The 13528-nt window shown below is 38.2% G+C and overlaps 1 protein-coding gene across 2 annotated transcripts in view; it reads left to right on the top strand.

Moving 5' to 3' along the window:
• LOC111867939 (serrate RNA effector molecule homolog) overlaps positions 1–2830 on the top strand; it is a 62653-nt gene extending 59823 nt beyond the window's left edge. Inside the window, exons 20-21 of one of the 2 annotated variants that reach the window (XR_002843427.2) lie at positions 323–431; positions 1192–1280. Coding sequence is in view for 1 of the 2 variants with exons in the window: in XM_023858175.2 (XP_023713943.1) it covers positions 1192–1267 (76 nt within the window). In the remaining variant the exon portion in view is untranslated. Of the gene's footprint in view, positions 1–322; positions 432–1191 lie in introns of both variants that reach the window. The other variant, XM_023858175.2, reaches the window with a different exon arrangement.
• The last annotated feature ends 10698 nt before the right edge of the window (positions 2831–13528 follow it).

The following is a 13528-nucleotide window of genomic DNA, read 5'->3' as shown; positions in this document are numbered from 1 at the left end:
TAGAGACTACTGTTGGGCGGGAAACGTCCTTGAATTTGGCTCAGTGACCTCCTTTGGAGATATGAGGTTCTTTTATGTGCCGTAAAGCTACAACATGGGACACACGGCTTAAAGTCCCTCCTGGAGGACTTGTTCCCTGAATTTTTCCGCCCTTAAAAATTCGACAACCTCCGCCGGGTTTGAACCTGCGTACCACGAGTCATGAGGTGGGAACGTTACCTCTAGACTACAGAGGCTGCTTTACATTTGCGTTACTTTGTGTGTATATTGATCTGAATGAAATGTTTGATTTGCATTGCTATGCTGTCCTGCATGTTTGAAGGTTGTATGGTGAGCTGGATTCAACATACAAGCATTGAGCACCCAGAGCAGTGTGAAGAAGTGACAGTACAGCTCACCATGCAGCCTCATAATGTGCAGCTCACCTCATAGTAAGTGCTGCAATGCTGATACATATAGTAATTTGTTTAATGAATATTAAAAAAAAAAAAGCATACCATGCTGTGCATGTGGCCAGTCTTTCCCACTATCATGTGGTGTCCCAGTCATTTAATGAGGCCTTGTAAGAAGATCATGCCACAAGATACCAGTCCAACTCAGTACTTTATAATTTCATGCAATCAGTAATGCCAACATGGCAGCCATGTAAACTTCTGAGATAGGATCAGTGCTTTTCTTCTTTGTAATGTAGGGTCCAGAAATATTCTGTATTAGTAGATGTTCAGAAGTGTTCAGCTTATGTTAAGGTATGTTTTGTACAGTTTTAAATGTGGCAAGTTTGAAATTTTGTATTTAATTTCCAGTTTGATGGTAGTAACTAATGAACCATTGGAGCCAGGCATATATATATATATATATATATATCCAGATTTAATTTAAAATAGGTTTGCTTCCACTGAATCAGAGCTTGAAGTCACATCAAGGTCATGAATTGTGAAATTTGAATTTTGTCCCATCTATTTTATTGTTCTTTCTTTGGATACTTACTGGTGTTTATAATAAAAGTTCTCTGAATTTCTTTTTGGTTAATCCCATTTCTGGAACCTTTATTGCCCTAATACTTCCTTTCTGTGCATCTGTCAGAACAAATTGTTGCAAATGTAAACACTGAGATATATTCAAAGCAGTATGCATAATTGAAACTTGATTGTCTTGAAAGTATTGTCAGTATAAAGTCTGTTTTCTTGCCAGGGGTGGTGCAGATTATCGGCCCGTAATTCACTACCGAGATTTGGACGCGCCAAGGGAAGCAGAAGAGTTTATATGAATACTGTGATATTCATCATTGTGTTTGTGAAAATTAATAGTCTACTTCAAGGTCACTTTTTTACCAGTTTTTTGTTAGTATAATGTACCGAATGGTAGTTTGTGTTAAGTAAATATGGACAAGTTATGACTGACATATCCATTTTCAGTTGATACATTTTTCATGGTTTTTAAGAAATACTTCTAGAATTATTTTTTTCTATTGAACTTTGGATCATTAAAACAGTTGTCCATGCCCTCTCTGACACAATTGGAACTTCATGAAGTTTGGGAATGCTGTAAGAATAGATATTTTGCTGCACTCAGGGAAATATTAGTCCAAGCCACTAGAAATATTAATAGGCATATATTACATGAATAAATTCCATTGTAATTATATCCAAATTAAAAATTGAAGTCTTAACAGTTGTTTTGTTTGAAATGTTATGAGGGTACAACGTTTTTATTTCAATCCAATGTCATGAGTTCCAGCTTGGTATTATTTTGAAAAGTATTTTAATGCTCCAGTTGGGAGAATATTAATACAAGTAAAATCTTCTAGTCGTCATAAAAAACTGCTGCTTCATTAAAATAATACATTAAAGAACTATGGCCTCAGTGCGTTAGTGACACATTGGGGTTGCAGATAAAAGCAATGAATAGCTACTATTTTTGCATATGATCCAGGATAGCTCAGTCAGTGAAGTGACTAGCCATGGCTGGATACCAGTGTCTGATTCCCAGGGGAGGTCAGAGATAATTTCTTTTCCACCACTTGAGGAACAGCTCTGGGATACACCCAGCCTCCTATCCAGTGATTTTTGGGGGCTGTTTCCCCAGTGCTTAGTGGCTAGAGCTTACCACTTGCCTCTACTAAGTACAAAGGTTAAGAATGCATGTAACTTTACCTCCACTCTTCCATACATCTTCATAGTGTAATACTTAAGTACTGGGACACACAACCATCTTACAGTTTGTGCACAATGCTGTGAAACATTTATTCCTTATATTATTAACAAAGTCCTCTTATAATATTTGGTTGTCACTCAGAGGTGAACCCATGGCTTTTTATTCTACAGAGAGCTTGTAAGATCTCAGTCGAAGGCAGTAGCCACCAGGACACTCATGTTGCAAGTGTATTCATAATGTTGTAATAATGCATACACCCAGAATTAGAAGTTATGTTAAAGATACTTTCTATTTCATACAGTTCAAATTATTTGACATTCTAATATAAATCAGTTTATTTATATACGCAGTGTTAGTGACAAAATTTGATGCTGTTAACTGTTTGTATGAAGATTTCTCAAATAAAATTCTCCCAGAAAGTATAACTAGGCTGTGTACAATTTTAACCACTAAGCAGATTGAAAATTTCTGTATACGTACATTTGTTTCTGTCGTTTGTATAACCCAGTATGTGTGGAAGTGCTGTAACAAGTGTAGTCAAAGAGAATATGAACTCAACACTAAACTGAACATTTTTTTAGTCATTGTACAAAATCATTAGCAGGATGTTTAGTAATTTTAAAAACTTAATGTGTGCTAAAAATGCATAATTTAGTAAATTGTCTATATTTTTTTTTAATCATTGGGCAATGTTTTTTTGTAGTGCTCAGTCTTAATGGTGTTATTCTCAACAGTTTGTCTGAATTGACTTAACATATTAGGTGTTTAATGTTTTGTCATGTATAGTATATACTCATGTAGATTTTGTATATCACATTATGTAGTCATGAATACCTTCTGTTGTGCCCTAACAATATATGGAAATTATCGTAATAACTCTAAAAATGAAGAGATCTGTCTTCTGGGGCATAGTGCTGTGTAGTCAAGTTACCTTTCAACGGACTGCATGGAATTATGTGTCAGAGGATGGTCTCCATAACCGCAGCTGTGAGAACCCGAAATTCTGTGTAACTTCTAAAATGTTTCATGAAGCTTTAGTATAAATGTAAGACCTGTACTGGCATGGCTAAGTCCCCCCCCCCTTTTTTTTAAGTTGGGATATATTTGCCTCTTTGCAACTTGGCAGCATGCCAGTCTAGTAATCAAGAGTCTTTGAAGAAAATTGTTCCATAAAATTGACCGGCTGTGGTGACCAAAGGTCACCCACCATAGACCCTGTGGATTTTCCATTATGAGGCTTATAAAGAATCCTGTCTATACCAAATACCACTGGAGGCTCAGAAGACATGAGCAATACAGAGAACAAGTGGATGGAAGCAAGATTTGGATGAAGCTGGCTTACCACTGGAACATTTCCGTGTTAACAAAAGAAGGACATATAGAACATTTGTGACAATTCTTGAGGATGTTTACTTTTGTCATTCTATACACATTTCAGCCTTCAGTAAAACTGCACTCTTAAATTGTTCGGGTATGATTTAACTGTCCTGTGTAAGTGATTTAAGGTATAATATTGTCGTGTGTTTCTTTTGTGTGACGCAACAAATAACTTCACACCGGTCTTGAATCTAGCAAATTTATTGCACACACTTATCCACACTTACATAATTCACAACTCCAGTATCCCAATTACTTCTCCTGCCGTAGTCACTTCCAGGCTTCAGCTGTCTTGATTCCATTCACTCGATACAACTCAACAACTTGTAACTGCTAGACTTAACTCAATACTGACGATTACTCTCGTTATGTAGCTTCTGCACTGATCACACAGAAAATGTGTTTACCAATTGCCTAGCAACAGTAGCTGCATGGACTCCCCTGTTGCGTGACATCACAACCTAGCAGGGAGAGATGTTTACTGAGCATTGTTACGCAAAGAACACTTGTTGCTGCGGATATTCCTACGCAACAGTCTCAACAATTTCCATTGTTTCGTTACTCAACGATGGATGACATATAACACATTACAGTATATTTATTACTTCATGGTACAGTTACAGTTAACACCCTATATACACACACACACACACACATATATATATAAATTGTACTATGCAGTATTTTTGCTTCTGACATGTATTCATTCACTACAACATGGCTTTAATGGATCTTTAATATAGCTGTAGGCATGCTAGAAAATCAAGGGGAAAGTGTGAGCATCATAACTGTAATATTCATCTGTCCACAGTATCAAAAATGTTGACAGTCTCTACCAGAATATGTTATTTTCATGTCAGTGGTGGCTTTTCCATGCTTATAGCAGTTAAAACTTTGATCTTCTGTACAGCAGTTTTATTCATATTGTAACAAAATTCTACCAGGAGTAGGAAACAGTTCTTCCATCTGGAGGTGGATAGTCTTTTCAGCAGAGAGAATCACAGAGTTACAGGATTTCTCATCAAGATACAACAGTTCAATGATATGTGGAGCTTCTGGGATTCGTCAGCAGTTTGCCTCTGTTATATGTCAGACACCAAAGCATTTGTAGTGGCAAGTACCGTTAAAATGTGGAAGTCTGAAAACTAGTGACACAGTATGTATTGGATATTTGACAGAGAAACTTTTTGTTTTGCTTTTAAATTAAACTGTTTTTCATGCTCTTCATTTTAGTACAAGAACTGTCATAATTATTGTGAACATGTCGACAATGTATTATTCCATTCAATATGGAGTGAAATAATGGTTAATATACTAACCATATCCTGTAAGCATATGGTAATACAGACTGGAATTACATAATGGAAACAGCTTTCTGGCATTATTGTTATCTTTCATTGTGTCATTTACTAAATTCTAAATTTAACAGTTTCATATACCAAGTTAAAGTAAAATCCATTGATGTTTCTTTTGAAACTCATTTAGAAAGTTAGTAGATAGAAGTATTTCAGCAATGTTGTACCTACCAGAATTGCCATAACAGAGAACAATTTTATTTCACCATAAATTCATTCTCTTATGTTGAAGTAAGGAAGAAATGTAATACAATTTCTTTATTAAAACCATCACAACACAACTACATTAAGGCCAGTGTCTAGTTTGGCTCTGCTAATTTTCATTTCATGCATCCTCTTGTGTTATAATATACAAACTTGGCACTGACCTTAATATAGTTGTGTTGTGACAGTTTTAATAAATAATATTATATCTCAGCATCCTGTTGCACTCTACACGATAAATGATACACACTCCGTCCCAAGTGCAAACAATATATATTATATGTCTTTGATCTTGTTCTCTTCTACACTACATGTTTCGGCCTCTATCAGCCATCATCAGGTGTATACTCTTAACATTGTTGCCACACTGAAACCCAGTCTAAAATTTAACATTTAAAAAACACATTGTTATTTTCTTCGTATTATCAACATCTACCTTGTTGATATGTGTCTGGTATGTAGATTATATTGCACACGTCAAATTTTCCTGTAGTAGCACTATAAAATCTTTAAGTTATGATTTTAAAATCCTTTAAAATTTTCTCTAAATTTTAAATTTAGAATTTAAAATTGTTAGGGTTACTCGCCCTATGTCTAAAGTGCTGGAGCGGCTAGTTCTTGTTCCACACTGTACAGGTGTTATTCTGTGTAGTCTTCGTGTGTGCGTGCCGCTGCTTGTCTTTACTACGTGTGCTACATGTAGTGTAGAAGAGAACAAGATCAAAAACATATAATATATATTGTTTGCACTTGGGACGGAGTGTGTATCATTTATTGTTTAATAAATAAATTGTATATTATAACACAACAGGATGCATGAAATGAAAATTAAGAAATGTAATGATAGAAAAGTCATAGGACAGATCTGTAGCTGCAAATCATATCCCATTCAGTTAAATCATATAAATATATTGAGAGGATATGTGAAAAGTGTTTTATTGAGAATGACAGCAGCATTCTAGTAATTAAAATAGTTCTGCTATGTATGAATGAGAGTCAGTAAATAAGTCACAAATGGACATAAAACGTGATATTTGAACCTGGAAAAGGGGTTTATTTCTCGACGTATCCTCCACTAACATTGATACACTTGTCCCATTGCTTTACCACACCATAGAAGTCTTTTGACTGTTGTCTCAGCACAGTTGCTTCTGTGTCAGTCTTAACAGGGCTACCTGATTAGGCATCATCTGTGACTTGAATGTCCTTGAGATTATTACATGACCCAGTTGTCAACAGCTTTATATGACGTACATTTCCCACCATAGGGTGGAAACATTTCTTTATGAATATCTTTTGCATTGAATCCTTCTGCCTACTAAAAAGCACAACAGAACGCTGCTCTTCAGTAGTAAAATCCTCAAGCATGGTCGCCATTTTGACTACTGAAACCAGCCTCTGAATATGTGCATGCACATCTGCTACCTAGACTGTCATGAAGCTGGACTGTGCTGCTACCTAGTGATACACATAGAAAATCTATTATGTCTATTACAGCCATTTTACTTCCATTTGTGACCTATTTACTCACTCTCCCTCATACATACGTTACTCTTGTGCATGGGTAATACATTATGAAATTGTGAAGTTCCACGTAGTTCAGATCCTGAGACTAGATGTAAATGAATGCACAGCTTCATGCTGTAGCCTTTTCACCCTTAGGGAAAGAGCCCCCAGCACCTGTTTGATGAGTTTGGCAGAGCTTCAGAGGTGGTTCTTGTGGTGGAAGAAAGAAAAATTCCTGTCTCTGTTAGGAACCAAAACCAGGTCATCCATCCCGTTACTAGCCGTGCCGTATGTGTAAGAATATATTTAGCATGTTTTTACATTTTGCAGACAAAATTTGCTTGGTAGATATGTCTGGATGTGAGAGGTCTTGGGATATGTCACATGAATTGTAACACCTGGTAGAAGTGCCCATTGAGTCACGGTGGTAGGAGGAAAGGCCCAATAAAGTGATCGCCAATGATGCCCGCTGGACATTGACAGAAAATTGTGCCTGATGGTAACCAACTACAGTAACGGGGTTTTCATCAGCCCAAATATGGCTGTTTCAACAGTTGAACCAGCCATCCCTTCAAAATTGCACTTCATTTGTGAATAACACGTGATTCAGGAAGTTGGGCTGATGTAAAAACTGGTTCAGTATCCACTGACAAAGTTGAACTCGTGGTACGAAGTCAGCTGGACCTATGTTGTGTACTCACGTTGCATGATACGGATAAAGTTGTTGGTCATGAAGGATCCTCCAAACACTTTATTTTGATGTCCCCACAATCTTGGCAGTGGCACAAGTGCTGGTGGATGGCTGTTCCTCTATGCAATGCAGTTCAACATTGAGGCGCCAAGTTTAAACGAAATGATTTTAAATGCCGCTCTAGCGCTGCTATTTTACGTTTGTGGACATGGGTTCCTACTTCAAAGTTATTCTATAGGGAACCCTCGGTATGCTCCTGAAATATGGCACCAAACTCCTGGGACACTCTGTATTTAGCCTGTTTTTACATTTTGCAGACAAAATTTGCTTGGTAGATATATACGGATGTGAGAGGTCTTGGGATGTCACATGAACTGTAAATTCTAAATTTGCAGAAGTATATTATTCCAGAGAATTCATACCTTTAATGATAGTCACTATGTTGCTTTAAAGAAAAAGTTTAAAACCACCATATATTTAGATTTCATTTGAGATATATGTGATATAAAAGGAATGTTTTGTAATTTTGGATCTAAGGATCTTGGGGCAGTTGGCATGACATCGCAGACACAAGCTAAAACAAATAGTTTGTGTCTTTGTCAGTATTTAGCCTCCACTGCCCAGAAAGACAGCTTCATGAACAAGAATGGAATAGCTGTTAAGGCTGTGTGTAGGATTTGATATTCTCACAGCATTGGTTATGAAGAGTGGGGGTATAGTGCCATGTAGTTTGTTGAAAGTCAAATGATGTTTTGGAGGAACATCTCACCTTCAAGGTTAAATGAGTCAATCAAGAGGCTGGCATGAAGCAGGCAGCAAGCACAGCCAGAGCTCTGTATTTCATGCTCATTTCTTGCGGATGTCTGTTGTTTTCCACACCTACAAATTTTGAACAACATTTGGTATAACTAGTGAGAATGCAGTACATCAGAGTCCATACCCAAAAAACCCGTACAATCCTAAAACTTTTATATGTATATGTATATAACATGACCCAACATCTGTGCATATGGTACTGTGGCTCCCATATTGTGTGGTGAATAAAGCAACCAGTGCATGGATTCATGATATGAATCTTTGGTAGGTAAGTCATTTTATGGCAGGATACTCAGTTTGGCACATTTATATATCAGGACAGTAGGACTTGAGGGGTTCACAGGGTGAGGCATAAGGTCTCAAAAGTAAGAACTTTATTCATGGTTAATATAATGCTAAAATGTACATAATTGTAAAAGTATACTTATGGAAAAGGGGCTGCTTTGTTTTTAGTATAGTAGGACTAATTGTTTGACAAAATGATTATTGGAATGGAAGATGCAAGAGCTGAGAATTGCTGGACTAGGATTCCCTCAGATGATATATACGTACATGCTGTAATCTAAAGTAGGCTTAAGGTGGGAATACACGAGCGTGCCACTGCTGTAATGCAACACATTGAACGGGATTCGCGACTTCTTCGCTCGTGTGTATGTGTGTACACGCGCAGCGCATGCCTCAAATGCCGCGCAGCGATCCGGTTCCTGTCGGTTTTTCTAACGAACACAAAGGGATTCGGTTGCCATTTGTCTCGTGAAGCGCGCACGCCTCAAACATGGAGTGGTCAGAAGAAGATATTTTTGGGCTCATAGAGGCATACAAATCATTCCCTGTACTGTGGAATCCCGGAGAAAATGATTATAATAAAAAGAACAAAAAAAGTGTTTTGAAACGCAGGTAAAGCTAGCTGACCGGGGTTTATTTAAATGCCCACTGCTTGCAGGGGTTTAAATCCACGTTTCTGCTCTATGTTTAAATGCCAGTTCCACTTAAGAGTGCTTGAGTGTTGTATTTGGAATTGCTCTATCTAATACAATTTTTATGATAAATGAATGGAATTAACTAAAAAAATCTTCACACAGCAGTTCTGCAGTATAAAATTTTTCCGCTCCTACACACAACAGTTCTGCAGTATAAAATCTTTCCTGTTTGTAACACTTAGGCTTGTTAGCAGAAACCCCATGCCATAAAAGTGTGCTGGCCATAAGCCTATATATTTCTATCTTCACAAGTTTCGCAGCTTATTCAGGGTATTTAGCGGAAGTTGATACAAAGGAAAATCGCCTGCCCCCTACTTTCTTTGAAAAACCCTTATTGCTGCCAAACAAGCGTCTTCCATTTACTGGATTTGACGATTCTGAACAGTTTCATCCTGCGGTGCGAAACTATCACATAGGGACTTTCATCTTAACCTTATGTGCAACATGCTGCAACATGCTGTAATGTGTCGCTCCCAACCACAATGCCCATTAGGTCGACCTCCTGCTCTGTCATCCACAATATTCCGTCTACATCACTGAAACTGGGACTGGTATTAAATTGTCATTTTTGTTAGTTACTATTTCACCATTTACTATTACAGGTATTTGTTTCTCTTTTATATTGTTACCAGAAATTAGGATTGGTTCTTTATCACACGTAACAAGATTGGTTTCTTTCAACTTTGGTTCAGAGTAGGTTTCCTTGAGGCTGGATGAGACATCATCTTCGCTTGTTGTATGGCCTATCAAATTTGATAGAATATCTTATTTGTTAGTTGTAGCGAGAGGAAGGTATGGTGTATCTGATCCTTTTAGTTCACTGTTCCTTCTAGTATTTCTATATGTTTTAAATTCAATATTACTCCAATCACTTTGTGACTTGTCCGATTTCTCGTTCAGCGTTTTACCAGTCATAACCTCAAATTTAGTGGAAATCTCTTCTAACTCCTTAAACATGAGTTTATTTACTAACTGCAATGATTTTAACTCAGAGAGCGTACGTTGTAATTTGTTTCCAAGTTCCAGGCACTTAGAACAGTTATACGGTATATAACCCGACCAAACTTATTAAACTGTTGAATTGCTCTTAGTTCGATGCGTGTCTTTTCTAACTTCAAATCCAATTCTGCACATGAAAAACACAATATGTCACTTGATTTCTCACTATTGTTTACTATAACTGGAGCACTATTCGCACGGTTCATCTTACTGTTCGGGGCAGGAAAGTGTTGTTCATAGAATTTTCGCGTGTTTGGAATCCAGAAGCCTTACTTCCGTGGAAACTGCCCACATTCAAGCCAATGTGACAACGCAACGTCTTAGCAACGGCGAGTAAACAGCTGTTGTTGGCAAAGCGAGTAAACACATGTTACTAGGCAGAGCGAGTAAACGGCTGTTGCTAGGCAAATCCTACAACAATACGGAGGGAGAGTGACATATTTTCTATAAGTCCGACTCTAGATTATATAAGAAGATACACTGAGAGAGGACAGCAGTTGTTAAGCACGGCTACAGAAGCAATCTACAGTGTTAGAAGCAGCTACAAAAGGAGCAGTACAGGTAAAGCTCAGTGAAACGACAGTAGCCTTTCAGCATTGGAAATACAGAAGCAATTTACCGTGTCAGAAGCAGCTACAAAAGAAGAAGCAATACAGGAAAATATCAGTCAGGCGTCTACAGTTTTAAGCAGCACTATGTTGCGGTTATTAACGATTATAAAGAGCCTCAAACTGAGATGGTGCAGATGGTGGAGATGGTTGACAGGGGCTCCGGATAGTGAAATGAGTTCAGCTACAACGCAAAAAGAGACCTCAGACTTTGAGAGAGCAGAAATGGGGAATCAACTGGCACACGCTATGGAAATGGTCGAGGCCTTAAGATGTGAGTTGAGAACAGCTAGAACACAAAAAGAGACATCAGATATTGAGAAAGAAGAACTTGGGAAAGAACTGGAACGTGCTTTGGAAAAGGTTGAGTCCCTAAAAATTGAATTGCGAACAGCCATATCACAAAAGGAGACTTCAGATATGGAGAAGGAAGAAATGGGGAAAGAGTTGGCACATGCTGTGGAAATGGTTAAGGCCGTAAAATGTGATTTGATGACAGCTACATCACAAAAAGAGACATCAGATATTGAGAAAGAAGAACTTGGGAAAGAACTGGCACAAGCTTTGGAAAAGGACGAGTCCCTAAAAATTGAATTGAGAACAGCCATATCACAAAAGGAGACTTCAGATATGGAGAAAGAAGAAATTGGGAAAGAACTGGCACGTGCTTTGGAAAAAGTCGAGGCCCTAAAAAGTGAAATGCAAACAGCCATATCAGAAAAAAATAAATCGGATTTTGAGAAAACAAAGATTGACGGAAGACTGGCAGATGCTATGGAAGAGTTGGCCAAGAAAAATAGGGCTACACTCAGTACGGAAACACAGACCATAATTGATTTGCCGGAACTTAGTAACTGGGAAGAACGAACATACGAAATGTTAGCTGAAATTGACCGGTTATACGACATCTTTCAGGAAATATAAAAGAGACTTGAAGAGACAAGGAGAAGAAACCACATCACAAAAATGTACCTCAGACTTGGATAAAGCAGAGACGGAGAAGGAACTGTCACGTGCTTAGGAGAAGATTGAGGCCCTAAAAACTGAATTGCGAGCAGCCGAATCACGAAAAGAGACATCAGATTTGAAGGAAGAAGAAATGGGCAAACAACTGACATATCCTACGGAAAAGGTTGAGGCTCTAAAAAGTGAATTGAAGAAATCCACATAATAAAAATGTACCTCAGACTTGGATAAAGCAGAGATGGAGAAGGAACTGTCACGTGCTTTGGAGAAGACTGAGGCCCTAATAACTGAATTGCGAGCAGCCGAATCACGAAAAGAGACCTCAGATTTGAAGGAAGAAGAAATGGGCAAACAACTGACGTATCCTATGGAAAGGGTTAAGGCTCTAAAAAGTGAATTGAAGAAATCCACACAATAAAAGTGTACCTCAGACTTGGATAAAGCAGAGATGGAGAAGGAACTGTCACGTGCTTTGGAAAAGGTTGAGTCCATAAAAACTGAATTGCGAACAGCCGAATCACGAAAAGAGACCTCAGACATGGAGAAAGAAGAAATGGGCAAGGCCTTACAAAGTGAATTGCGAACAGCCGAATCACGAAAAGAGACCTCTGATTTGAAGAAAGAAGATATGGGCAAACAACTGACATATTCTATGGAAAAGGCTGAGGCTCTAAAAAGCGGATTGAAGAAATCCACATAACAAAAATGTAAGAAAACTAAGAAACAACAGAGCAGTGTGTTCGGCACCTATGTCCTCACACAACATATTAAAAAGTCTAGACTTCAGTGGATTTGTCTTGATAACATTGACGGTTTTTACAACCGTCTGCAGCGCTTCATGAAGGGGTGGGCTGAGTTCTTTATCTGCCAGAGCTTCCCGATGTATCATACAGTGAGTCCACACTGCTTCGGGAGCAACAGCTTTAATTTTTGCTTGTAATCCAGCATGGACACCAGACATTGAACGAGCTCCGTCTGTACATATGCCAGTGAACTCATCCCATTTTCATTAAAGAAAGCATCAATCATGTCGAAAAGTGCAAAGCAGCTGTTACGCAACTTCTCAATTAAATGCTGATGTAATGTCTGAAATTCTTCTACAAACTGTGTCATCAGAGAGGGGGATATTTTTCAATTGTTGAGCAGAAGAGTCGCACAACATTCTTGATACTATGTCAATCGCTGCCGGTAGAATCAGTGTTTCTGCAATGGTGTGTGGTTTCTTGCATTTAGCAATTCTATGAGAAACCTGGTAAGAGGCTAAAAGGGCCTTAGGAGTCACATTTGTTGTTTTAGCAAATTTCTGTTGGGTGGACTTTAAACCACTAAGCTTTCTAACTAAATATCTTTTGGTTTATTTGTAAACTTCGGATGATTGTTTTCAAGATGTCTCTTTAATTTATTGTTTCATACTATCTGCAGCTAAAATACTTAAGGCAGATTACACATTGCGGACGTTCTTCATCATTGATCACCGTTTTCCTAAAGCCTAGAGATAAATAGTTCTCATCGTACCTTCTCGTTTTTACACTCCGAGTAGCTTCTTTCCCACTAGTTGAAGGAGCACTGGTGTCCTCATTTCTATCACTAATCAGGAAATGCTTCATGATCAATTGTTCATAATCAAGTCAACTTCAAGAGGTAAACAAATCAGCACAACTGCACTGAAACGTTGAATGCATAAGAACACAACATCAAACAGGCATACCCGTCGATCACCATGGAGTCTGGCGACAAACTGCCTTCTCCCTGCCCGACAGGCGCCAATGAGATGACATAAGTCGCTGCTTTCAGCTGCGCGTGTACAGTGCTGCCTTGAAGAGAATGTGACTGCTGCCAAACTATCAACGCTGTCTCTGGCATACGTGGTTT

The sequence above is a fragment of the Cryptotermes secundus genome, unplaced genomic scaffold, assembly GCF_002891405.2.
Source record: "Cryptotermes secundus unplaced genomic scaffold, Csec_1.0 scaffold267, whole genome shotgun sequence".
Classification (NCBI taxonomy): domain Eukaryota; kingdom Metazoa; phylum Arthropoda; class Insecta; order Blattodea; family Kalotermitidae; genus Cryptotermes; species Cryptotermes secundus.
The sequence above is the reverse complement of the archived record's forward strand: the minus strand, read 5'-3'. Positions and strand labels throughout refer to the sequence as shown.